Source organism: Podarcis pityusensis (assembly GCF_964106645.2).
Source record: "Podarcis pityusensis genome assembly, chromosome: 4".
NCBI lineage: Eukaryota > Metazoa > Chordata > Lepidosauria > Squamata > Lacertidae > Podarcis > Podarcis pityusensis.
The window spans coordinates 97,894,660-97,921,581 of record NC_138027.1 but is presented as its reverse complement, the minus strand read 5'-3'; the positions used below and the strand labels follow the sequence as shown (position 1 = coordinate 97,921,581).

Genomic DNA, 26,922 nt, shown 5'->3' with positions numbered 1-26,922 from the left:
GGCTTGAATTCTAATCAACCTTAACAGTAAATTAGGAATGTAATATCTAAATAATAATTGGGATGGCATATGGAGGAAAATAGTGTTTAAAATCCCATGAAAGGTACTTTTGGTTTTCGGCTTCATATGTCAATTTCACAGTAGTTAAAACAATTGTACTTGCTTAATATTCTGAACCTGTTCCATAAGATACTAGTAACAATGGTGATCCAAAAAATGTTCAAAAAGTTTCATTCACAAAGTATCCAAAAACGGCCTGATTATCAGATGCAAGATGCATTTCTGTAAACACAGACCAACATTCATTCATTAAAAGTTCTGGCTATTTAAAGTGAACTTTTAAGGGGGAAGTGAAACCTCCCAAAAAGGCTTTGAAACAGCTCCTGTGCAAAGTTAATAGTAATGATGATCTATAGGGCAAATGGCCTGCATTTGATAATGCATTTAAATGGCTTATATTAGGGTGCTGACCCCGGAATTCTGAACAGTGAATTAACAAACAAAAGTTGGTTCGGTTACGTGTGGTTAAGCCACCGCCTCAACTTTACATGGAAGAACACGACTTGAAACAATATAGTAAATCATTCCATCAAGTTGATGGAGGGATTTAAACTGCTCCAAGCATGGGAGACTGGGGAGCTATTACTGTGCTTCTTAACCCATAACATAACGTTGGGAACAAGAGCATGGAAGCATTTAGCCCAGTGAAAGGCTGTAGCGTTTGTGTAAATGTGAACAAGCAAGGACAGCAAGGAAGTGTAAACGTTAGCGAACATTTCAAGAAAGCCTATTTCCACTATGATGCAATTCCTGAAAATGAATTTTCCTTTGCTAACAAATTATTCCCCCCAAATAAAATCATTCACATACGTTACAAAAATGAGCTTCTCTGGAGAAGACACTGGGTTGCTGTAGTGTGGTTATGTTATGTTTAATTTGTAGTGGTTTTTGAAATTCATATTCCTAAAAGCCCATTCAGATGCATTCAGTTGATAGAAATCTACTGAGCTTTGTAGCATGCGGCTATTCTGCCTTCTTACTCAGATACCACACAGTGTTGAGTCACAAAACCATTCATCCAGCTAATTATCTCATCATAGCCTAGGTTCAGATGAGTATCTACCCGATTTCTACCAGTAAATCTGTGAATAAGCAAATGAAAAACTTCCTCTTGGTGAATGCCATTTATTTAGACCTTAAAATAAATCTAAAGATCTACGGAAAGGTTCTGCAGAAAAAAAGGTTGCATAAATGAACTGTTCGAAAAAATACATCCTCCCAAATGTCTCTTAAGACAACTGAGAAGTGGATTCAGTTTCTGTGACAAAGCCCCTTGCATGCAATGAACTGCTAATCCTTCAAGAGTGAAGGATAGACTTCTGGAGATTTAAATCAGCCACCATGTGGCTAACTCTGTAACTTTCCTGACTAGCTCACAGGTACCTATAAAGGTGGAAAGGGAGCATCTAGATATATAAAGCTATCTAGCTGATTTTTTTCCTGATCTTTCCCCCACCCTGCTCTGTGACTGAGTATCAACTCTCCATATATACGCTAGTACTCATGACATATTCTCTTGGAAGAGAACTGTGTTGTATTTTTATGGTCCCACCCATCCACGCTTTCTCTTTTTTGCCCAAGGCTCCCATGGGCACACAAAACTAGTGTGTAAACTCTCTCTCTATAGTTTATTTAGAACTGGATTGTGCCATATACACATGAGAAACTCATCATAACAAAGACATGGACAAAACTGTGTTTGAATGCAATCCATGAGTGATGAACAATGTGCCGGGGTTAGCAAGATAGAGGCATGCTGGTTTGTTTGTTTTTAAATTATACAGCATGAAGTTTTGGCAGTTCAAAGGACATCTGTGAATGTAGGTTGCAGTCCCAAAATCACTTATGCCAGACTGTGGGGGTGCGTGGGGGACGGACTGAGCAGAGGCATCCTTCTGCTTGCTTCTGATGGGGTAGCCATCCTCTCATCAGTGTTCCACCGGTGAAGACCTACCCCTTCCACTTGCCAAAAGGGCAAGTGGTCCACTGGTGGTATTGTCGCCAATGGGGCTTTGTCAAAAGTCCTGAAATGGGGTGTTCAGAGCATGGGGCTGAGCTGGCCTGGGATCTACTAGATCCTGAGCTGCTCTCCTAGCTGGCATTGGGCCTGATGCAGAACTCATCATTGTGCCAGCCTGGAGCTGGTGTGGGGATCGGGCTACAGCTGCCTGCCCTCCATCTTCTGCCACTTTGAGCAGCTGGGCAGTAATGCAGCAGTGGCTCTGTCACTCTGCAGAAGCCCCAGCAATGGCAGCAGGGAGTCTGGAGTATTCTCCCAGCTAACAATTTTTTAAATTTTAATTTTTAAAGTTTGATATAGTCACGTCATAAGGGACGCGGGTGGTGCTGTGGGTTAAACCACAGAGCCTAGGACTTGCCGATCAGAAGGTCGGCGGTTCAAATCCCCGCGACAGGGTGAGCTCCTGTTGCTCAATCCCTGCTCCTGCCAACCTAGCAGTTCAAAAGCATGTCAAAGTGCAAGTAGATAAACAGGTACCGCTTCGGCGGGAAGGTAAATGGTGTTTCCGTGCGCTGCTCTGGTTCGCCAGAAGTGGCTTAGTCATGCTGGCCACATGACCCGGAAGCTGTACGCCGGCTCCCTCGGCCAGTAAAGCAAGATGAGTGCCGCAACCCCAGAGTCGACCACGACTGGACCTAATGGTCAGGGGTCCTTTTACCTTTATAGTCACATCACAGTGATAGCAAAATGGCATGACCACCTTGCTCATGATACTTGTTTTCATTTTCTGACCCACAGAGGAAGAGCGCTTTGTACAACAAAAGGGGAGGAGGATGGTACCATCTTTAAAAAAGTATAAAATCAATGCCTACGCCTTATCCAATCAGATGTTGTGTAGGTAACGAAGAGCAGTAACCACTGATTGCCATTGTTTTCAGTGGGAAGGAAGCATACTGAACCACACCAGTTCTTGGCATGACATAGCTCTCTCACCGCCTCCCCCCCCCCCTTTCAAGGCATGGGGATAAAAGAAATGATTGGGTCTTTCCTGCCAAGGCTGCCCTTGATCAAGCCCTGACCCACAGTCTATTTGACCCATTGGTAGGGTACACAGTGTAGAAGTTACTACAGAGGTGAAGAAGGGGGTATCCAATATCACGAATTCTCCACCCTCAGAGAGGGTGATCGGATGCTTACTATAGCCCCTGGGATAGGACTGCAAGGTAAGAGTAATTATCATGCATTTAGAAGACTGAGCTGTCTTATTAATTCAAATAACCTCCAAGGTTATTTCTGGAGGCATCCCGCTATTAATATTTTCTTTACTCGCTAAGTAAAGACTGTGTGCAGATACGCTGAATTGGTTGGAGATCTTACGGTAGCAAAATAGTTTGCTGAGATTCTTAACAGGAAACGGAAGAAAGGGATGAGGTTATAAGTCACTAAAAGCACTGAAGTTTCTTCTTCTTCCTTTTTATGTATTCAGGAATACTTTTTGCCTTAGGACATATTTTGATTTAGTTATGTAGAATTTCATTATGCCTCTCTAGGCACATATAAGGTTTATTTGCGTAAACAAAGGGAATTCTCTTGAATTTTAAACTGAAGGTTTAGGATAAGATGCATCTGAATCAAGTATTGTTAATAGTCTATAACAGCATATTATTGGCTGTTGAGAAAAAAAAATCTCAAGACAAAAAATCCACTGAGTTCTGGCTTTAAATATCAATTGTTAGTAAGTTTGTGATTATTCTTTTTTCCCCTTTACCTAAAAGTTAAACCATTATACAATTTTCAGCTTAAGAAAGATCCTTCTGATTAGAATCTCAAGCATATTCAGTATAAAGTGAAGAGTGACATTCAGGCTTCGTTTACCATTGATGCCATTCGAGGAAATGTAAACAGATGCAGATAAAAATGTGTGTGTTATTACTCTATTAAGCACAGTATCTCTGTAAAACTATGGGGTGGGGGAAATTTTCAAAATTATACATTTTAGAACCAATATTCATTCTCCTATGAACATTTGTTTTGCTGATGATTTGCAACAACGCCTAAACTACCGTATTTTTCGCCCCATAGGACGCACCGCCCCATAGGATGCACCTAATTTGGGGGGGGGGGAATAAAGGGAAAAAAATTATCCCCCCCCCGGCACGGGGCAGGCGCGGGGGAAGCCTGAGCTTCCCCCGACCCCAGCCCCCAGAACAGCCTGCTATCCGCAAGCCTAGGGAGCCGCGCCGGTCTCCCCAGGCTTGCGGAGAGCTGCGCAAAGCCCGGGCATGCTCTTCAGCGCGGACCAGGCTTCGGAATGCAGGCAGCTCTGCGCAACCTTTGGGAGCCCGGCGAAGAGCTTCCTGAAGCCTGGAGAGCGAGAGGGGTCGGTGCACACCGACCCCTCTCGCTCTCCAGGCTTCAACGAAAGCCTGCATTCGCCCCATAGGACGCACACACATTTCCCCTTCATGTTTGGAGGGGGAAAAGTGCGTCCTATAGGGCGAAAAATATGGTATCTTGTTGGAAATTATATCAACATTTCAAAGACAAAATTTCACCACTATGGCACTGCATGTTTTCTGTCTGGCAGTATTTTTAAATCATGGAATCATAGAATTTTGGGGTTGGAAGGGACCCTGAGGATCATGTAGCCCAACTCCCTGCAATGCCGCCTCATACAGGGATCAAACCTGCAAACTTGGCATTATCAGCACTGTGCTCTAAGTACTATCTAATAAAGTAATAATAATAAGTAATATCTAATACAAGCTATACCAGAAACCTAAAAAGGAGATAGCAGTTTTGACGGTTACTGATGTCTAATATGCACATGGTCTCCACTGACAAATCTTCATATTTAATTTAAGTAACTTTTGCAGATACTGACAGTGTACCAAAGCATGGAAAATTAAAGGAAATAAGTACATAAAAAGGTAAAGGTACCCCTGACTATTAGGCCCAGTTGTGGACGACTCTGGGGTTGTGCACTCATCTCGCTCTATAGGCCAAGGGAGCTGGTGTTTGTTTGCAGACAGTTTTTCCGGGTCATGTGGCCAGCATGACTGCTTCTGGCAAACCAGAGCAGCGCACAGAAACACCATTTACCTTCCCACCAGAGCGGTACCTATCTATCTACTTGCACTTTGACGTGCTTTCGAACTGTTAGGTGGGCTGGAGCTGGGACCAAACAACGGGAGCTCACTCCATCGTGGGGATTTGATCCGCCGACCTTCCGATCGGCAAGCCCTAGGCTCTGTGGTTTAGACAGCGCCACATAACGTAAGGACTATAAATTGCATTTCTAATGCACGGAGCAATGCATAAAACTCTTAAAAGACTATCCCAGCAACTACAATTGATTACACAACTTAGTTGCAGGACATTTATACCAAGGTATCCTTGGGCCGAGCCGGATGGTAGCAGCCGGGGGGGGGGGTTCCACATGGGGTTGTGTTGTTCTGATTTCACAAGGCTGTGGAACGCAGTGAGTTATTGAGAAGGAGGAGGCAAGTCAGTGGGGAGCTCAGCATGGTGAGGGCTCAGTGCTGGAAATGCTGGATTGGCTTCCCTACTGTACTTGCACCATTCTTAGCTCCCGACTGCCTTGCCGCTCCCCCTCTTGATGTGGGGCATTGGGAAGCCAGGTCAGGAGAGCAACACGGCCCCACTTGCGCGGCCCAAACCAGCCACTACCGAAGGCCGAGAATCCCAGCAAATGATTCTGCTCCTTATGGTGGTGAGCTATGTGATAATATGACTTGGCAGCTTGCTCCGCAATCATATCTCAAAATCTTCCCCCGAGATGCTTACATCATGCTTTCTAATGACAGGGGCAGCTCAGCTTGGAGATCTGTCACAGGTACATAAGAGCAACAGGCTAGAACTGGTTGAAAATCAAGTGAGATATACTTAAGATTTAATTGCAGAGGAATCGACCAACAAATTTTTTTTGAAACAAATACACTTCTGTAAGCAATCTATTTACCTGGTTAAAATCCACAGGTATCTTTGACTCAGTGTGACTGGATAATAACAATTTTAAATGTAAAGGAGGGGAAAAAACCTTTTAGTAAAATCATTCAAATCAGTAAAAACCTTCCCTACTTCAGAAGACGTGAAGGTGATAATAGAATACTTTTCTCCTGAACTATATTTCACTAATATGCCTACTGTCTTAAGCAATTTTTTTTAACATACTGCAGATTATAAATTGTCCTTTTTTCTGAAATTTAAGAACACTTGAATTAAAAAGGAGGAGGAGAAGATGTGTAGGAGAGAGGCAACTTCAAGAGAAGGTTTCGAAACATCTCACGGTTGTAATTATTAAAAGTCATTTCAGCTCTGATTGATGGATTAGCACAAATATGTCTTCGAAGAAAACACAAACGCTTAATGACTAAGGCTCAAAAATTCCATGATTTTTTTATTTTAAAAAAAATTGAAAAGGGATGCAAACAAGGCATTTTCCATCCTAAGAATATAAATGCCTGAATCTCTTTCGTTTGCATTTGTTTCTCCACTTGTAATAATGATTAATGATTTTGAATGATTAAAGGTGGTCAGAAACAAAATTGCATATCTGAACTGCAGGTCCATAATGATGCAAACAGATAATTACTATCTCCGCAAATATCTAAGTGAAATTGCTTGTTTTAATACAGGTAAGCCCGGCCTAAAAGTTGCAGGGCTGGCTCAGGAGATTTGATAAATGCAGTCATGACAGAAAACAATTTTTAATTTAGTATACCCTATAAATCTAGATAACCCATGAATATTTACAACTAATCCAGTAGCCAGAAAGAGAGAGGAAGTGAATGGGGGTGTTTGCATGAGGGAAGGGGGACAAAAGAAGGCTGTGACCTAAACAATTACTGCAGAAGAAAAAGAACTCTCAGCAATTTCATCTAGTTAAGCTCATTACTGAAAAATGATGTACATTTGGGACACTTTTAAGAACCATTAACAAGTTCCATTTTTAATGGAAATAATGCAGAATTTCCAACTGTTTCACAGGGAGTCTACTGAAATTTAAGAAGATGGCATGCGTGCACATTTATACCAAAAACTTGAACAGGCTGCAGGAGGGGCATGGAGAGAGAGAGAGAGAGAGAGAGAGAGAGAGTCCCTAAAAATTCAAAAACAGGTCTGTTCCTATTGCACTCTCAGCATGGATATTGTTTGGAGGGTCTAAGTGGGGCACATGCAAGAAGCCATAACAGGTTGTGTGCGCAATGAACCGAAATTAATGATTTGTATAAAAGAAATGTTGTTCTCATTAATTTTTAGTGTAATCTTATTAAAGATGCCACCTGTCCAGGATGGAAGTGTCCAGATTTTAATTCACTTCCCATATCTCACAGTAGTTGCACAGGACAGAGCTGGGAACCTTTTGTATCTATTAAAACGATACCACAAAAAATATGTCCTCTTTTAAAATCTTTACTACTGCAGCAATTCCATGCAGATGTACTATAGCACTTGCTGTTATGGCTTCATCCAGCATTGCCACCAAGCTGTCGCCTTTGAGTTGAGCCTCTATTATCTCATTATCCTTCAGTTCCACAGAGGTTGCTATGTATCTATATATCAGGTACACAAAATCATAGTCTGTATTTGTCTAATTTAAATAATAATAATAATATTGGTTAATGTTTCCTGTGCCGAAGGAAGGTACTGAACAAGTCTATATAAACCAAATGAGGATGGCACACTAATCAATAGAAATACTAATAGACATTAATCTAGCTCATACACTTTCAGTCAGATGGCTGATTAAATTTAAAATAAATTACATGATATCCGCCAGTCTCATTTTACACTATTAACAGTTGCAGGAGCTAAGTAATTTAGTCTCTCTTCCTTCCACACACATGGCCATCAACAGTTATCTCATAGTGGTTGACTTTAAGCGACTGTTTCTTTGATCAACTACAGACACACAGCAATTATATAAAATAATTTCTTAATAAAATATTTCTAAAGAACAGGCACTAAGAAATGGAACAGATAAGGGCTACATTTTTCACATCTGCATTTTATTGAGAGATTTAAATCATTTTCCTCCTCTTTATGGTGCCATTATTAAATAATTTCAACAATTTAATTTTTACCCTATTAAAATAATTAATGTACTACACGAGCATGTACACCCACACACAAAAGGAATTATGTTATCTTCTAGGAGAGACAGGAAGCTGGCTTTCCCCCTCCATCAGTGCTTTCACTTGAGCACCAACAACAGCAGGATTAACACAAAGAACCAGCATCACTAGTATTAACGATGCCTGGAGTGGAATATTTGTTCCTTTTAAGCAACAGGACAGCAAGTTAAAACAAAGGCCTACCTTTCTCCATGTGCATTCTTTTAGAATCATGTCCGCTATCGTGGCCAGCCAGGTCACCTTCTTTAGGACCAGGTAGGACATTCGGTGATAAGCCCATCAACATCTGGTTCATGGACAAGCCGTTCTGATGGACAGCTGCTAGCACCAAACAGATAAAACAAAAACCGAAAAGAAACATATTACTCCTAGTAAATTTCACAATAGCTTTGTCAAACAACATAGTTTCTGCCTATTTATGAGTTCCAGGAACACCCCCAGACTAAGAACCTCCTCTTTCAGGGACAGCAGGACCCCATCCAAAGCAGGCCACTGACCAATTATCAGGACTCAGCCACAACACCTCTCTCTTGCCATAATGCAAGCTTCAATTCCATACCATGATACCCTGAAGCACCCCACAACATTACTGACAGTGGGCTGAAAAATAGTCACCCAACACTATCTCTGAGACTGACTAACGGAAAAATCCACACAGGAATACAAATTTGTTTCAACCCGCTTATGGAGACTATCAGAGGCCACAAAGACAAAGAGAAAGGAAAAATATATGAAAATAACTAGAAGAGATGTGGAAAACAGCAAGAAAGGATTGGACAGAACTGTGAACATTATTTGGACAGATTTGTGGACTTTTAAAGCAGCAGCAACAAGAGGATTGGATCCCTTTCGGAACTTGAAATATGGGTACCCCCAACAAAAATTTAAAATTAGGCTCTGTAATTCGGAATTTATGTGATTTGATTTGATTTGATTGGTCTGTTAATAAAAATTATTTAAAAAAACAACAACACTATTTCTGAGACTGACCCTGAAGATAGGATCAGAACCACCGTAAAACAGTACATCAAGTCGTTCAGGAGCATGGTCAATGATATCAGAAGTCACTGAGAGATAAAGTAAGAATAAAGGTCTCTCAATAAAGGTCATCCATAAGGGTGATCAAGCCGATTAAGTCCCATACCCAGGTCTGAACCCGAACTGAAATAGGTCAAGATAATCAGTTACATGGGAGGAGTGCTCACAGTTGTGTCACCACAAACTTCCTCAACATTTTCCCTCAAAAGATGGCATTTGCAACTGGGCAGTAGCGGTCAAAATCACTGCCTCCTTCAAGGCAGTAAAACATAACAGCAATAAGATATAAGTGTGTATTAAAGTTTCTTTAAAATTGTTCTAGCCCACGTTTACGCAAGTTGTGACCTGCTAAGCACACCTCTGAACATATATGGAAACCCACCAAGCACTAGATAAATCTTCTGGTTTCTTGTGGTTTACCTGGGGATGAACAAATCGGGAGAGTATTTTCAAACACTTGGTAGCCTATACTATGACTGCTATATTTTGTTTGGCTTAGTGCAAGGGCGGAAAACCCCTTACCAGCAGCCAGATTCAGCCCACAGCCAGATTTCATCCAGCCCTCTCAGTCCCCCATCAGCTGTTCAGCAAGGAGGCAAAGGGGCTTTAATGTTGGGCAAAGTGTGAGACTGCATCACCTTCCTGTGTAAGAAGATCTGCAGCAAGAAGATCAAAGCAGAGGGCGAACTGTCTCAGCAGACTGGTGTTCCCTGAAAATATGTGAAAAGTCATCCATGCGTTTTATGCATTTTTCCAACTTCATGCATACAATTCAGGATGCAATTGCATCTTCAAGTCTGGTATTTTAAATAGATGTAAGGAGGTTGCAGCTCTGAATTGGTATCATTTGCATCTTCTGCTGAGATGATGATGATGATTTTGCCTTTTGCAGTTAGAAAAGATAAAGGATGTTGACGTTTTAATAAATTTTGTACAAAAAAAGAAGGATATGAAGAAAACGGAAGGTGAAATTTAAGTGGAGTTACTGTGAATTAAATATATTGCCCTGTCTCCGTGGGAAATAGCTCTGTGTGTGTGTGTGTGTGTGTGTGTGTGTGTGTGTGTGTGCGTGTGTGTGTGTGTGTGTGTGTGTGTGTGTGCATATTAAACCCCACCCACTAGTGGAATGAGGCCCAACAGCTTTCTACTGGGGTTATGGGGACCCCACTGGGAAATAGGTTTTCCATCTCTAACTTAGCGTATTGTAAACTGGGCATGTTTGAGAAGTGAATGTTGATTATTTGTGAAACATTTCTATACTTCACACCTCCATGTTTAATCCCCTATGTCACCAGTTTCCATTGGTTCTGCAAATGGCAGCATCATACCACCTGATGCAGCACACTGGGGGATAGAATACTGAGAGGTAGTTTTTGTTGGCAAAATCGAAACACCTAAAGCCAGCTTGGCCATTTTAAGTGGGAAAAGAAGACACAACATAACTTACGGATTCTGTCTGAAGAACTTTCAGTTCTGGCAGGGGAACTGGATACACTGCTGCTACGATGAGAGGATGGGTGGCTACCAGGCCTTCGGCCTTCTTCAAGGGATGGAGCAGGGGAAGGGCTGTCTGGAACTCGTTCCTGCATAACAGAAAATACAAACAAAAATCCATGTAAAGCAATCTTAATTTTCAGAACCTTCATGTCTTGTACCCATTAGAACTATCAAACACAGGCAAGCTTTCTTCCATAGCCATTTCACACTCACAGATCACAAACTGAACGTACAGTGGTACCTCAGGTTACATACGCTTCAGGTTACAGACTCCACTAACCCAGAAATATTACCTCGGGTTAAGAACTTTGCTTCAGGATGAGAACAGAAATCGTGCTCCAGCGGCGCAGCAGCAGCAGGAGGCCCCATTAGCTAAAGTGGTGCTTCAGGTTAAGAACAGTTTCAGGTTAGGTACGGACCTCCGGAATGAATTAAGTACTTAACCTGAGGTACCACTGTAATCTGAATAATGGGCATTTCGATCCTCACCCCTCAAAGAAATCGACAAGTACTGGAGATGTAATCTGTCCATGGCTGGACCACTCTAGATTAGTCTGTGTGAGGGTTACAACAAAGGCTCATATCTAACAGCTCTTTGGGTATATGACGTGGCAAAGTTAACTGAGCATGCTTCTAGAAAATGAAGAAGCACTCAGAATTACCCGACAGAATTTTAATTTTAAACTAATACCCCCATTTATACAACCCCAATGCATGCTACACGTGCAAAAAACAAGGTGCAGAGTTTTGCATGGTCTTTAGCACCTCATTGTCATGTGACCAGAATCAGGCCAATGAGAGGAATTTAAGTATATTCTACTTGTTTGCTTTCTTTTATTTTTTAAAAACGCAACAGGAAAATTGACCACGTTAGCATAGATTCTTATTTATTTTGTTTTTCACAGTGCCTTTTTGTCCGGGATCTCAACAGCTAAATTTAGGATTACAGTGCTGATGCTTGAAGAACCCAGGCAATTTTACTGTTTGGATTGCTGTGTTCTGAAGGGCTTCATTAAAGTGAAATCCAGTGAGCATATAAGATTTGAATAGCGTTGCATAGAAAATTAATTTATTTTAAGAGTTTAATTTGTTTATCATATTTATGTATGCCTTTATAGAACAAATTATAATATGGAGACAGCAGAATAAATGTATAGGGCAACACAACACAATTATGACTGAAACAAAGGAGATAATGAGTTTTATTATTGTCATATAATAAGATGAACCAGGAGGAAGTCTACGAGAGAGCGCTTTGTAAACTCAGCTTATCAGTTCATTTGTGAAACACCCTTTAACCTTAATAGAAATGCAAGTGAACTGAGCATAGGTAAGAGTCTAATTAATTTAATTCCTCAAGTCTCTTTTTCATACTCTTGCCCCATAATTCCTCCAATCAATAATATGCAATCTCTCTCAGTTTTCTGTCTTTATCAAAACAGCAAAAACTGTCATTCTTGTGGGAAATTATGAGGAAAAGGGTGGATTTAGTAAAATATTGACTTTACATTTTTAAAGAACTGGAATTATATATATATTTAGAGAGAGAGAGAGAATAAAAAGAAAAAATATATAGCAAAAAGAAAAAAGGAATAAAAATTTAGTCAATTAGTTTATCACACATAACTTTTGCACAGATATAACTTTTGCACAGATATAACAAATGGGCCTAGATACATGGACCTAGGGACCTGCATTGTGGAAAATTATGGTATCCATTAAATTCTATTTCCAGTGCTTCTGATTTCTTCCAGTCCTGTGCTATTTACATTTTTAAAAATTCCAAGTAGACCAAATGGTGGGGAAAGTTTTGAAAAAATCTAAAACACAATAACCTTTGACTGCTAAGCAATCCCTCTGTAAATCCTTCCGACAGATTCATCTGACTTGCTGAATTTGCTTTGGGTAGCGTTGCTACTAGATTATAACCAAGAGTTCTCTAATGAATGGCGGCTTTGATGATCTGTTTTTCCTCTGGTCCTGTAAGCCACCTGACGCCTGCCTGCTATACGGGACAGAGTCCCGCTGCTATTGCAAGTGGGGAAGGGTGTATCACAAGAGTTTGGCAAACTGGTAAGAAAAGCCACAAGTGCCTTACCTTTCACTTCCAAGTGATCTTAAAGACTGACTGACTGTTAGTCAAAGGCACGGGTGTCAAACACAAGGCCCGCAGGCCGAATCCGGCCCGCCAGACCTCGTCATGTGGCCCGTGTAGTCGCCGCCGGCCGCCAGCCTTCACCTTTTATTCTCGCTTTTTTTTTTTGACACAAGAAAGCCGCCTCTTCAGCGCATGCGCGGCAGCCTACAAGCCAGAGAACGTCTGCCCTCTAGCGGCCCAAACTGCTGATGCGGCCCCCGATGAATTTGAGTTTGACACCCCTGGTCTAAGGCTTACAAATTTTGGGACACAGGACCATGCTTGTTTGGTGCCCATCCTGGATGGGTTGCATTTCCCTTGAAGGAAAAGTTGCATAGCTTGGGGGATACTTGTGATCCAAGACTGTTGTCGTCATAATCATCACCAACACAATCTCCTCTGCTTTTCACCACATTTGGGTCTCAAAGCGGCTTACAAAAATTAAAACATGCAATAAACGAAATTCCACAGTGCAACTAATCGGTGCTTACAGAAAGCCCTTACAGAGGGAGATCATTTGCATTGGCCAGCTCGAATTCACTGAGTGTTCTCCTGATTCTCCTGTTGTATCAAACATTTGCTGCCTTTTTAATTCAGTGCCTTTTCTGCTGCTATGTGCGGAAAGACAGAAAAAGGCACCAAAGTTAAAAAGCACCAATATTTTTATTCCAAAATTTGGAAGTTTCCCATGCCTGATCTCATATATGATGTCAGGACATAGGTGGGCACAGCAGATGTGCACCCAGGAATTTAAGTTTAAACTAAAACACATGCATGCACACAAAGAAGGGGAGGGGATAAAAAGAAGAGGTGGAGACACAGGAACAGACTCTGAAATATCCCAGCCCAGAAGCCCATCTCCACACACATGTCCCCTGGTCACTACTTATGCTTTATGGCTTTTGAGTCACCCCCAAGGCAAACCCGATTCCCGCCCCCCCCAGGCTGACCTCCTCCACAATGGCAGCGACTGAGAGCAAACACAAATACACATGCTGTGCGCACCAAAATAACATACTTTCCACTGCTGCCGGTGCTGCTGCAGCACACACAAAACAGATACAGCCAAGAACATGGGTAGACAAACTAAGGCCCGGGGGCCGGATGCAGCCCAATCGCCTTCTCAATCCGGCCCACGGACGGTCCGGGAATCAGCATGTTTTTACATGAGTAGAATGTGTGCTTTTATTTAAAATGCATCTCTGGGTTATTTGTGGGGCACAGGAATTCATTCTTCTTCTTCTTTTCCAAAATACAGTCCGGCCCCCCACAAGGTCTGAGGGACAGTGGACCGGCCCCCTGCTGAAAAAGTTTGCTGACCCCTGGCCAAGAGGGCACTGCTGTGTTCTGACTGCTTTTCCAAACACTAGGTGTCCTTCACATTGCCAGTTCAAAAACATTCACGGAGGCTACAGACACTTTCCCTTTTTAAAAGAGACATTAGGGTGTGCCTGGGCACACCTGGCATACCTCATACCTATGCCTATGCCTCAGGTGTTGGGAAATGTGGGTGTGATTTGCCACGAACAGTCTGGTGCACCAATTTCTGAGGCCTGGCAGGGCCAGTTGCCAAAGATTCCCCAATATACTGCTCTACAGTATCCATGTCAAGAAAAAAATGTGAATAAGAGGACATTTGAGACAGTGTGGAAAATACTTTGGGAAGCAGTGCAGAACGAAGGCAGTTACTGAACTCATAAGGATATTTTAAATTAATTCATAAGCTTCAGTAAAAAAAAGAAAGAAATAGAAGGTCACTTGCAAAATTATAGAACTCATGGCTTACAACAAACCATAACATATTGTTTCATGCAATTTTACAGTTCTATAATTGTATAATGATTTAATAACATAGAATGTCTTGTTAATGTTTGCTTAGCTTAGCTTTCTTTTATATTTAATACTTTTAGAAAGGCTTCCTAAAGTCAACACACACCAGACGAATCTATGTTGGCACCTGTAACAAAATCAATGGCTCTGGTCTCCCGCAGTCTACCATTAACTACTGGAGGAGAATAAAGGTAATATATTAAACAGTACATGTCAGCTATTAAAAGCCATTTGCCAATTCTTCTGCAACTTATTTCTTTACCAGGAAAGAATGTCTTTAGGTCTCTTACATTTTAGAAGAATCTTCTGACAATAAAGTCTCAAAAATCAACTCCTGAGCCTTGGGAAACAGTGACTCCCCAAACAAAACCAATATAGTCATTGGTGAGAAAGTATGGTGGTGCTTGGTAGGGTAATTAGCAGTGTCCCCTGGGGGGAAAAAGGATCTCCATTTTTCAATGAACAAAGCACTACGTAAGCATGCATCTGATTCTGCAAGCATCATTATAATGAAGGAAAAGTATTGTGGATGATTGGGCCAGAAGCCAGTATTACACTCCTGGTCAAATCACCCACACTATTTTCCCTCCAATGTTGTGTTACATAATATAATGGGTATGGGGTTGCTCGTGCGTAAGTTGCCGCCTCTCCTGGCTATGTTGCCTTGTTAAACCTTTCTGTCTGGACAGCCCTTCAATTCGTGGCTGCCTCAGTCGCTAGCAGAATCCGTCAGTGGGCGTTTCTTAAACCTCTTCCAACATAAAAGTTGTTTGACGCCCAGTCTCCTCCTACTCTTCCTGCGTGGAAGTCTTCTGCGCAGGGAGGGCGTGGGTAGCGGAGGACCCGTGCTCTCCCCGCTGGTGTCCAGTGAAGAGTCCTGGAGCCCTCTCGCCGATTCCCCCATCTGCCCCCCTTTATCCCTGGTGTAACGTTGATTTGCTTCCCCCTCTGCTGAACTGCCTCTCTCCCTGCTTGGCCCTTCTCCAGCATCATTTGAGAGCCTTCCCTCCGCCTCAGGCTCCGATGTCAGTTCCCTGACACATAATAACAGCATGAGCCACTGGACAGGCACACCTGATTAAGGCTCCCACAAACAGTGCTGAAACTGACCTTAGTCTGATACAACTCTGATATAGCTATGGTTTATAGCTCAGTAGTCGGGGGGCGGGGGGAGGTAGTTGGAGCAGCCCATGACTAGGATTTGTTGGTCTGGATCCGACCAACTGTTTATGGTTACGCAAACCATTGTGTTTTCCAGTTTCTTCGTCTTGTTGTTGAGTAACTGAGCTTCCGTGTCATATCAGAAAGCGCATTTCAAGTTGGATGGTGCCTTGTACGCCTCCATCCAGCACGTCCTGCAGCCAAGCTGGTGCCAAACACATTGCTCCATACACACTGCCCAGGCTTGCACCCCAGAGAGTTTACTTTGGTGCTCCTAACACAGCAAAAACAATGCGAGAGGCAGCAGTTACGAGTTACCAGTCTGTGCAGCCACAACAGGCACTGTGATTCTCCAGTGGTTTGACTTCACCCCCGGAGGCATACTCCATTGTCTCTCAAGACAGACAGATGCCAACAAACAAAGTACCCAGAATGCTACCTTAAGTGGCACTTCACGTATTACATAGCAAGGAGCCCTTGCCATCGCAAGTACCTAAGCAAAATCCTGTGGTTAATTCTGACTGCCCCATTTGTATACCTAGTGTATTAACAATTACACACCTATGTCTGATGCGTGCATTCCATTTTTAAGAAAACATATGCTAAACATAATGTGTGAAGCAATCCTTCCAAAATAAAACAATGTCAGGCACAGAAGGAACTTGTATATTATGTATATTAGAGAAACAAACACATATCCCATTGTTTGAGGCAACTAGTTGGGATAAATTTTCTGTTGTGTAAAGGCAATGTATTCTCATTGAATATGCCTATGGAAACAGCACTCTGTCCCACCCCCAAATTTACTATATTTCAAAAATGCACAAGCCAGTCAAATAAACAATGTAGCACTGTGCTAGGCATTTTTTATCTGTTCTATTACAATTTGATATGTCAATGTATATTTCATGGATGTAGAGTAGATTACGATATTGCTTAATGGCTGTCTTCTTGACGTAACCACAAACACTGCCATCAGCCCTAAAGTATAACGTTTATTTTAATGTGGCTTTATGGAGTTTGCACACATTTCTGTTTGAGGAAAGCTGAGGCTGCTAACAAGCTTGGCTTTCTGAAGCCATGGGCAGGTGATGAAAGGCATCTCCTGCCTAAAGCATTCTCAGGTCACAGCTGTCACACTCACTGCGATTTACTGTTGTCACAGTCTGTTGTCCCTGCTCGTTCCTGAGATCTTATTCTTCCAACTCACAGATCACAACATTCAATTACAAAAAGGGTATCTAATGCACATCTCATTTCAGAAGGGACACAGACATCAGGTGGCATATAATATCAACCACTTGTATCCCGTTCACACAGACACCTTATTGCTCTTCCTATTTTATTCTAAACGGAGGGATTTTATTGCAACATTCATTTCATTATTTTGAAAGAGTTAAAAATATACCAGCTTCTTATCTCTGGGAAATGAAGCACTGCTTAAGAGTGGAGTGGCATCTGAAGCTTTACAAGTTTAAGATAACAAAACAGGCTCAGGAGAACTTGGTGAATTGTGGGGAAAGGTCAAGAACAGATCTAAGCTGGCAGGGCTCTCCATATCAACTTCCCTACTGAGACAAATTAGGGGCTTGTCATTTTACGAATCTCATAATCTAGCATCTGACAGAAAGAGAGAGAGAGATGCTTTGGACAATTTCAGTTTTCACGTGTTCCATTTTAAGTTCAGGACAAAGAGCAGAATAATTGCTTTAAACTGCCGTACTGAGGATCACGCATCTGCTTCCCACCTGCTGCTGATGGCACAGTTTGGTGCAAAACATTGGCCAAAACCAATTCCATTACATTCTGTACCTTCAAACAAATCCAGATTTTGACTGCCTTGTGGATACAATACATGCATTCTCTCTAGCTATTCTTCAGTTCCAGAGTTCCCCTACATGCTTTCATGTCCGGGGTAAATTTGGATATTTCAAATCCAAATTAACTTTGAGAACAGGCTCAGGGTGAACAGAGAAAAACAGGAATTATTTTTAGTTTAACTGGGTGAGCTGCAATTAATATAATACCCCTATCCCCTGGGAACAGCAATCTATAAATTCCATTAATGAATTTATATAAGTCACAGCAGTGCTTCTTTTCTAAAAAAGTGTTTGGGGTACTGTCAGGGAACTGCCATCAGTACTGGAGGGGGAGAGCAAAAGCCAGAGGGATTCCAGAGAGCGTCCAGGGATCGGGAGAAGCAGCCCATCTTCTGGGGAAGAGAATCAGCGTAGCACCAGTGGAGAAGGGGGGCAGGTGGGGGAAGTGGCAAGGCGGTCCCATGACTCCTTGCCTGGGACCAGCGGGGAGAGTAGGGGTCCTCCGCTGCCCACGCCCTCCCTGCGCAGAAGGCTTTCGCGCAGAGAGGGTAGGCGGAGACTAGGCGTCAAAGAGCTTCTTTGCTGGAAGAAGTTTAAGAAACGCCCACTCACGGATTCTGCCAGCGATTGAGGCGGCCACGGGCGAGTGGCTCTCCGGACAGATAAAGTTTACATTAGCAGCCAGCCAGGGAGAGGTTTGCCCTGCTTGCGCACGAGCAACCCCTAGTAAACATAACAGGTACTCTCATTTTGACTCAAGAAAATCACCATTTTATAGTTCAAATTGGGAAAAATAAATACAGTAAATGGACAAAAGTACAAAGATTCACAAAATGTTTAGGGGTATGCATACTCCTGCATACCCCCCAGGACAAGAGTTGGTAGCATCTAGTAAGGGCGTTAACTTTCAGGTCACATCTAAAGAAGACCTTCCCAAGAAGGTTGCTGTGATCACAATTCCCCTTATGGCGTAACTACTGTAACCCCATTAAATGCAGTCTTCCCCACTGCTGCCTTTAAAGATGCTCTAAATACCTTCCTTCCCTAAGATCCCAGCTGGAGAGGAGACAAAATGAGACTGTCCAATCTGGGTAGTGGTCGAGAGGAGGCAGAGATATAAAGGAATCCAAGCTAAAGAGCCTGAACGGCCTTGGCCACCTGCTTTCATACTATCTTGGCCTCATGGAGAAGGACAGGAAGAAAGTTTTACAAAAGGCTACAAATGAATTAAAAATAAATTAAAATAAAGAATAAAAAGCCCACTAAATATAGCAGTCCAAAGCCCATTCCGGTTCAGGGAAGGTAGGGCCAGCCTGGGGTGGTACAGAGCTTCTCAGCGTAATAAAATCAGGTTGGCACTGCCTTCCAACCAGGAAGTGGCGCTGTCCCTGAAAAAAGGCTGCCCTCTGGAACCACAGGAGGGAACAATTAAATTAACATTGGCTGCATTGTGTTTTTGCATGTGAACTCAATGAATGTCTCCAGCTAATATTATTTGTTCCAGTCAGAGAATCTTATTTTATGATTGAGGAAACGTAGGTCTAAGAATGGAAAACAGTCAACAAAGATATCATTGCTACTCTCAGTACTTTAAAAAAAAAAAACCACAACCAAACCTGTGTCACCTTAATAACAGACGTTTCAACTCTTGAGGGAGGACTCTGCACTTGTGCTGCGGCTGCCATGTTTGCAATTGTGCTAAGGTGGTTCATCTGGCTCATTGCCATTGTCACAGATGCTGGTGGCAGGCTGACAGGAATGAGCGGGTGGGGCATCATCATAAAAGGGAGCTCCAGGCCTAAGGGGAACAAAATAAAGCAAAATAAACACATTTATGATTTTTAAGTGCTGGGTATCACAAACATTTTTAACATGAAGCAAAGGCAAATTAACTATTCACCAAGCAACAAATTTTCATTCAATTTGTTGAATGTTCACAAATGTTCTTCTAACAAGGAAACATGTTTTAAATTACTATTATTATGACTGCTCAATAAATAGCAGGAATGTGATCTGTTCAGTAATTTACACGTGTCCAAATCCAAATACTATCCAGTTCCCATAATTTAATTTTCCTACATTAGTTAAGGGCATGCTGGCTGACCAAGTGGTTGGTGAGAATTCCCAGGACCCAATACTGGTGAGTGGGCAACTTCCATAGCTTCAGAAGCTGCCCTGATGCCCACCAGCAGGTAAATAAAGGGTGTGGGTGTGGGTGTAACTCTGAACACACTGAGCAGCAGATGAAGTTGGCTGCAGAATCACTTAAAGAAGAAACACATGAATGTATAATAGCACCAGAAGCAGACTAGAGAAAACTGACTCTTAATTTATGGAAGGAATAGTGTCTGCATCATGATTCACTCTTTGGAGTCCTTGGAAACTCTGTGAGGAAAGCAGGACAAAAAGTTCCAGATAAATAAATTATATTGAATGTGAGGAAGCACTGACATGTGGATTCCTCAAACTGCAGTCATAAATGGTATGGTCCCGGCAATACTGTACCACATGATTTATCTGCATGCCTAAATCAGCTCTCAAGAAGATCACAGATATGTTGAGGTAAAGTGCAATACCCAACTGACTATAATGTACATCTAAGCCTTCAGTGAAAGCTCTCATCATGCAAGAAGGATGTTGTTTGTTGCTTATTATGTAACCAAGTCGAACCCTCGCTGAAATGTGTTAAATAAAATATTTGCCCCTTTTGTTACTCGTTATTTCCGAAAGTCTGATCCCATAAGAAACATCATCTTTTTTATTACGTTGTATGAAATCACAATTTTTGTTTGCTGGGAGGGGGTTGGTGTTGATTTTTAAGTATACGCTTTAATGTAAAATATAGGAATTTGAGAAAGTCTGAATATGAACATGGAAAGACGTTAAGCCATACCATTTGGCAGAAGGTGGTTCTTTTGGAGAGGGTTAAGAGGATGATTAACTGGAATGTTATGCTGTCCAGGCATGCTGGGGTGGTTAACAGAGGCCTGCAATCCTTGGGTTGGGGGAGACTGAAGTTTCTCTCTATCCCAAGAACCATCAGTGCTTCCTGTGGGGAATGAATATAAATTATTGGGATGAAGGATAATTCCAAAATTGAAGCTTCTGAATTTGCAACCAAGGAGATCAGGTTAATTCCTTTTGCAATTGTCAAATCAGTTTTGGAAGATCCATGGGCGGAGAATTGGAAATATTTTATTTTTAACGTATATCCTAGTCTAATTCAATTTAACTTACTGGAGGTTTTTTGTTGTTGTTAATGTTATTGTATATCCTATAAAAAGTTATATAAATCTCTTTAGGTGCTGTAACTCTCCAATGGTTTGACATTACCCTGAACGGACACTCTTTGTCTCCCAAAACAGATGGATGCCAACCAACTAACCTCCAAGTAATCTATGAAAAGTTACACATGGTGGAACAATCTGTTATTTTTAATGAAAATCTTACCAACTCTTACCCCTTACCCCTTTTAACTCTTAATAAACACAACTAGAAAAGAATTTGTAAACAGCAAGGAATTCAGAAGATGGTGATGGGTTTATGCCACACTTTTAAAATAACATGCATTTAAATGAGTGCCTTTAGTGGCAGCATACGTGTATTTGTGTGTGATAAACTCATTCCTACATACGTTACAGTCTGCTATAGAAAGTGCTACAATAATTGCTTCAAGCCTTCTAATTATGGGAGCCTTACCATGCAAGAAATATTGCTGCTCCGATATTCAATAAACTGAAAAATATTTAGTTCTGTTTTAATTTAACTTGCACGACAATCTTGTGCATCTTTACTAAGAAGACCATTCTGCTGACTTAAATGAGAGTTAGCCTTAACTAAGCGTACATAGGATTGCAGCACTAGAGAGATAAATCAAATGAAATGTGGTACTGTTAATTGTATGTTTAGTTAAAGAAAACTACGTTCATTGTGAAGCGGTATACACTATTAAGAGAACTACTGTAAATGCTTTTAAATACAGGTAGATCTCATCTTACATGGGGGTTACATTCCTAGCTACTGTGTGTATAGGCAAAATAGTGCAAGCCAGAATTACCCCTGGAATGGCCCCATGTGACCATCTCTACCTGTCTGAAGTCAGTGCTGAGTGGGCCTTGCCACCCCAGAAGGTCAATAGCTCCCCCCCCCCCACCTTCCAGGGTCTAGGAAGGTTGCTTGGGAGCCCTTGTTGACCTTCCCAGAGTCTGGAAAGCAAGGTGAGGGGTGTGTGCTTTAAAATCTCATTCCACAATGTGTTTTCCTGCCACAGAAAGAGCACCCTGCCTTGCTTTCCAGGTTCCCGGAAGGTTGCACAAGAACTCCCGTGACATTTTGCATGGCCCTTCCAGTGTTTTCCCCAATTTATTCATTTTATTTTATTTTCTGCAACCCGTGTAAAGCTGCAATCACATACGTAGAATCAGCATAATATGAGATCTATCTTTATGTTTTGTAATACATTCAAGGTTTGTTTGTTTTTTCCTGAGAGCTATTGCATTAAATTGTTAGGATCTTAGACCAAGTTTATAGACTAAATATTCATAGTTGTTTTTCCTTGGTTAGTTACCTAAATTAGGGAGCACATAAGCACCATGTTTCCTCTGCCCTCTTCAGTCTATGTTATCATGCTTATAATATTTATAATTTGCCACTAGTTATCATCATCAACTTTATTTTGACTTGCCATTTGCCTTAACCATATTCAGACAAAGATAAAAATTTCCTGTGCACGAATCACAGTGAAATAAAAGTTAAAATAAAATCCCAACCCAAGCTACAAGCAACTTAATATTATATACCGTATTTTTCCATCCATAAGACGCCCCATGTATAAGATGCCGCCTATTCTGGGGGACTCCGATTTAAGAAAATGTGGGGATATGGCCCCCATAGATGACGCACCCAAATTTTGGACACTGTTTTTAGGGAAAAAATCTAGTCTTATACACAGAAAAATACGGTATTTGCTGGTGAAACAACACCAAACCTTGTGAAGACGATCAACAATAGTACCTAAGTCTGGAGACAGGATTCTAGATCTGTGTGCTTGACAGGTCACCATGCACACGTTCAGCTTATATGGGGACAGCAAATGTCCCGGACTAGAGGGCGCATTGTAATGGCAAAGCATTTTCCATAATTGTATTGCCATACTAGAAAAGGTTTGACCTGTTGAATTTTTCCCTGTCATACATCTGCTAAGGGCACAAGAACCCCCCTGCTGCCGCCACCAGTGTCAGCCATAAAACCAAAGCCTAGGCTGCCATCTTGTACCCACTTACCTGGGAGTAATTCCTATTAAACACGAAGAGACCTATCTCTCAGCAGACATGTATACAGTGAATTCTTAATGAATGCTTGGCTTTTAGCTCCTTCACAGCAGGAGACATGCCTATGCCTCTGCAAAATTTTCACATTTGCTTTTGAGGGGAAGGGGTTCTTTAAAAGCATCCAAAATAATTGTAATTGCAGAAAATAACTTCTATTGACTACCTGACCTCAGATGAACCCAACAGAAAAGATGCATCCTGGTTGCTAGGGGGAAAGGAAAACTATGGATATTCCAAGAACTAGAAAATTTGAGAAGAGTAGGAAAACTGTTAAGAGGGGAAACAGCAGCTCTTCAAGACCTCAGGGATTCCTGTTCCCTGGCAATCAAACAACTCACTTGTCCATCACAGCTCTGATTTTACTCATTGGCCCAAAACACCAGCAAGTGGCAGCAGCCAGGGTGACACCTTTTTTTCACAGAAATCATTTAGAAGGGTAACTGCACAGTTTACTTCACAACTTTCTTTCTAGGAGGGCTAGACACTTACTTTTTTTATTTGATGAAAGCTCACGGTCTGGGCCCCCTGCCTAGGTGTGCCAACGAAGGACTTACAGGGAGGGTTAGCAACGCTTGTTTTATAGAAGAAGACATTTGGCTCTGGAGTCATCAGTAGTGGGGTGAGGGGAATTCAAAATTCATAATTTTTCAATCACATGGATTCATATCAAACCAAAAAACCAAATGGATCACAGAGAAATGAAACAAACCATTCAAATTCATTACTCATTTAAACGCAGCTTAGTATTTAAGCATTCACTTGGTAGCGCTAGGTGACAAGGAATTGTACTTAAACAAGAATAAATAGTTGATGGTGGGCTAATGTACAGGCGACAACCATTCTGTTGTCCTCCCCCACCACAACCACCACCCACCACACAGTGTTTAATCTCAAAGAATGAAACTTGCTTCTGTGCAAAATGTTTGCAATTTTGTTTTGTCCAGAAACAAGATAGCTTTTTTCCCCCTACAGGTTCTTAGAAAAGGTCATCTAAACCTCACCTTTAATTAATTAATTAAATCATTGGTCTTTCATAATTATCAGATTATCTAACCATCTCAATAGTTTACTCTTGGAAAACATTCAGAGTTGAGATGGCGGCTAACAAACTTCCATTCTAAGTTACCTTCCCAATGGCATTTCAAACTGCACCAAAGTGGATATAATGGACCACAATCCTATATAGAGTTAAGTACATTCAAAATGAATGAATGAATGAATGAATGAGGGCTTAAGCATACTTAGTTCTATGATGTATTACAGCCAATGTTATTATGTACAGCAGGGACTCAGCTATGCAGCTGCAAATAAAATGTGTTAAATGTGTTGTAAAGTGCATTATACAAATGTGACACTAGATGGCGATGGTGAGCTATGGCAAATTCAATATATTTTTCCAAAACTTTTTTTAAAAAAACATTTTCACAATGTTTTTTTATATGTGTCTAGACTCCACCCAGTTCCAATACACAATTAGTCATTTTCTGTTCTGTCATCTTGTACACATGATTACAAGGAAAGCAGCCTCTTGCTCTGCACCAATGCACGGTTGAAATAATACAGCTTTGTCAGGCTGGTATTATTAAAATACTGCATGAGTGTGCGTGAAACTTTTATGTTGTCGCTTTGTGTTTTTTTTCTTTATAAGGAGGGGAGAGGGGAAATATGCTGAAGCTGGAACACTTTGCATAATTTAATTAATTTATGGTTCTAAAAGCTAATTTCCTCTCAATATAAAGAAAACAGCTTCTAAGAGGGTGCCCTACAGCACCCAGGGATATCAGGTGTCCAAGCTCTTAAGCTTATTACAAAGAGTTGACAGCCACTGATGGAAACTTGAAAATGTAAGCTTCAAGCCTAGTTATGAAGAAGAAAATGAAAGAAAAAGAAAACTTTCTGAAATCCTATGGGTGTCAGAAAGCAAGCAAGTACTGAACAGCTTGGAAAACTCATGGCTATATTACTCTATTTGTGCTCCGTGTAAATAGTTGAAAATTAAATAAATATAATACATGTGTGTGCTTTTTAAATTAAAAGAAGACCATCACTGGAGAAACAACAAAAGATGTATTGTCTTATTTTCCCTTTTCCTGTAATATTTTTGCCCACTAATGTTCCTTGTTTTTGGTCTGGGAAGAAAAGAAAATGTGATTAACGGGGCCAAATTCAGTGTCCAAGTCGTTGTCTAAGGGATTATCCAGGACGTCTCACCTATGCCTTATTCTCAGGTTGTTATAATTTAAATTGCAGAGATATCTGTAATTAATCTGATTCTCCACCTGCATCTTTCTACAGGCATTAACCATTTGGAATCTAATTAACATAGGCTTGGATCTGAAGTAAGGTGGCTGAACTTAGGTCCCAATGAAGTCAAGGGAACTTCATTTTTCCCTCATAAGGTATCCCTTGGCCCTTATACATCTTCTGTATTTTTATATGAACACTATTTTCCCCCCACCAAGGCATTTCAACTAAATCTGAAAGACAACTGAACTGAACCTTGGCTGCTGCCTTGGCCTACTATAGTCTATGTATGATTATATTCTATGCTGAAAATACCTATACTCCATCTGCTAAATGTTAATCATTTTGGTCCCTCAATAAATGAAGGATCTTCTTCAGTATAATCATCCAAATCAAACATTTGGTTCTCCTTCCTCAAAATGTGAATATGCGTAGCACTTTACTTTTATGTGATGAAGCTTAACCGTTTGAAATTAGTTACCATATGGAAGAGAGACTACACCTCACTAAAGCATCTTGAGATCTTCAGATGAAAGGTTCTACTTAATACAGAGCATGATTAAACTAGAAATGGTGCATTAAGGAAATACTTCCGAAGAGAACAGAATATTACTTCAACAGCATTGGTATTACTTTTCCATAAAGGGCATGACGCCTTCAGAACCTATTGCACCCACAACTTGTGACCCATCAAGCGAAAAGCACCCCACCAACCATATATTGCAGATTGGCAGATGTTTCACTATCAGGTTTGTCAAACCACAACGCACTGCCATGCACTGTGGGATGCATTCAAAATGGCAGGTTGCAAATCACAGAGGCCTTTTTATAGGCAATTTCTTGCCCTCCCCTATTACAAAATTTTTAAAAAATTAGACTGGCCTCATGAATGAGACTTGGAACTCAGCTAGATTGGTAAAGAAAAAGTGTTCAAATGTGTTGTATATGTGGTATAACCAGTGCTTTCTTCGGGGGGTGGGGAGATACGCAGAGGTATGCATACCCCTAAACATTTCGTGAATCTTTCTACTTTTGCCCATTTACTGTATTCCCCCCCCCCCAATTTGAACTATAAAATGGTGATTTTCATGAGTCAAAATCAGAGTACCCCTCAACATTTTTTTAGAAGAAAAAGCACTGGATATAACACTTTGACACCAGATGGCGCTGTGGAGTCCCATCTTTCCCTACTGGATTTCCCTGTATGAGTTTATAACACGTTTAACTGAATCGCTTCTTTGACGTGTCTAGATCCAGACTTGGGCTCATTCGTCTGCACTCTTCCTCCACATGGTCATGAGAAGATTGGGATCCTTTCGTTCCACTTCTGTGTTAAGTCTAAATCCAGACAAACTGTGGTCAGGCTTAACTCTGGCTTAGGGAAGCTTGCCAAATTGACTCTGTGGGTTACAATCCTGACTCTGTTATTATTATTATTATGGAAGTTTTTAATGTGTGACATTTTAGTGTATTTTTGTCTCTGTGGAAGCCGCCCAGAGCGGCTGGGGAAACCCAGCCAGATGGGTGGGGTACAAATAAATTATTATTATTATTATTATTATTATTATTATACCGCCCTATACCCAGAGGACTCAAGTAAACCATACTTAGGATTAGCCAAGCTTTCAGGTTTGACAAAAATAATAAGCCCCAGTTAATTGGAAATGCAATGCTTCAAATCTCCTCA

At 41.3% G+C, this 26,922-nt stretch overlaps 1 protein-coding gene across 8 annotated transcripts in view; it reads right to left on the bottom strand.

Moving 5' to 3' along the window:
- The window catches only part of DACH1 (dachshund family transcription factor 1), a 343,180-nt gene that overhangs the window by 93,214 nt on the left and 223,044 nt on the right, over positions 1-26,922 (bottom strand). For 3 of the 8 annotated variants that reach the window (XM_081003040.1, XM_081003041.1, XM_081003043.1), the window contains 4 exons: positions 19,287-19,459; positions 10,664-10,799; positions 9,855-9,926; positions 8,362-8,496 (listed from right to left, as the gene is read on the bottom strand). In XM_081003040.1, the coding sequence (XP_080859166.1) occupies positions 8,362-8,496; positions 9,855-9,926; positions 10,664-10,799; positions 19,287-19,459 (516 nt within the window). Of the gene's footprint in view, positions 1-8,361; positions 8,497-9,854; positions 9,927-10,663; positions 10,800-19,286; positions 19,460-20,554; positions 20,711-26,922 lie in introns of all 8 variants that reach the window. The other 5 variants (XM_081003036.1, XM_081003037.1, XM_081003038.1 and 2 more) reach the window with 3 other exon arrangements.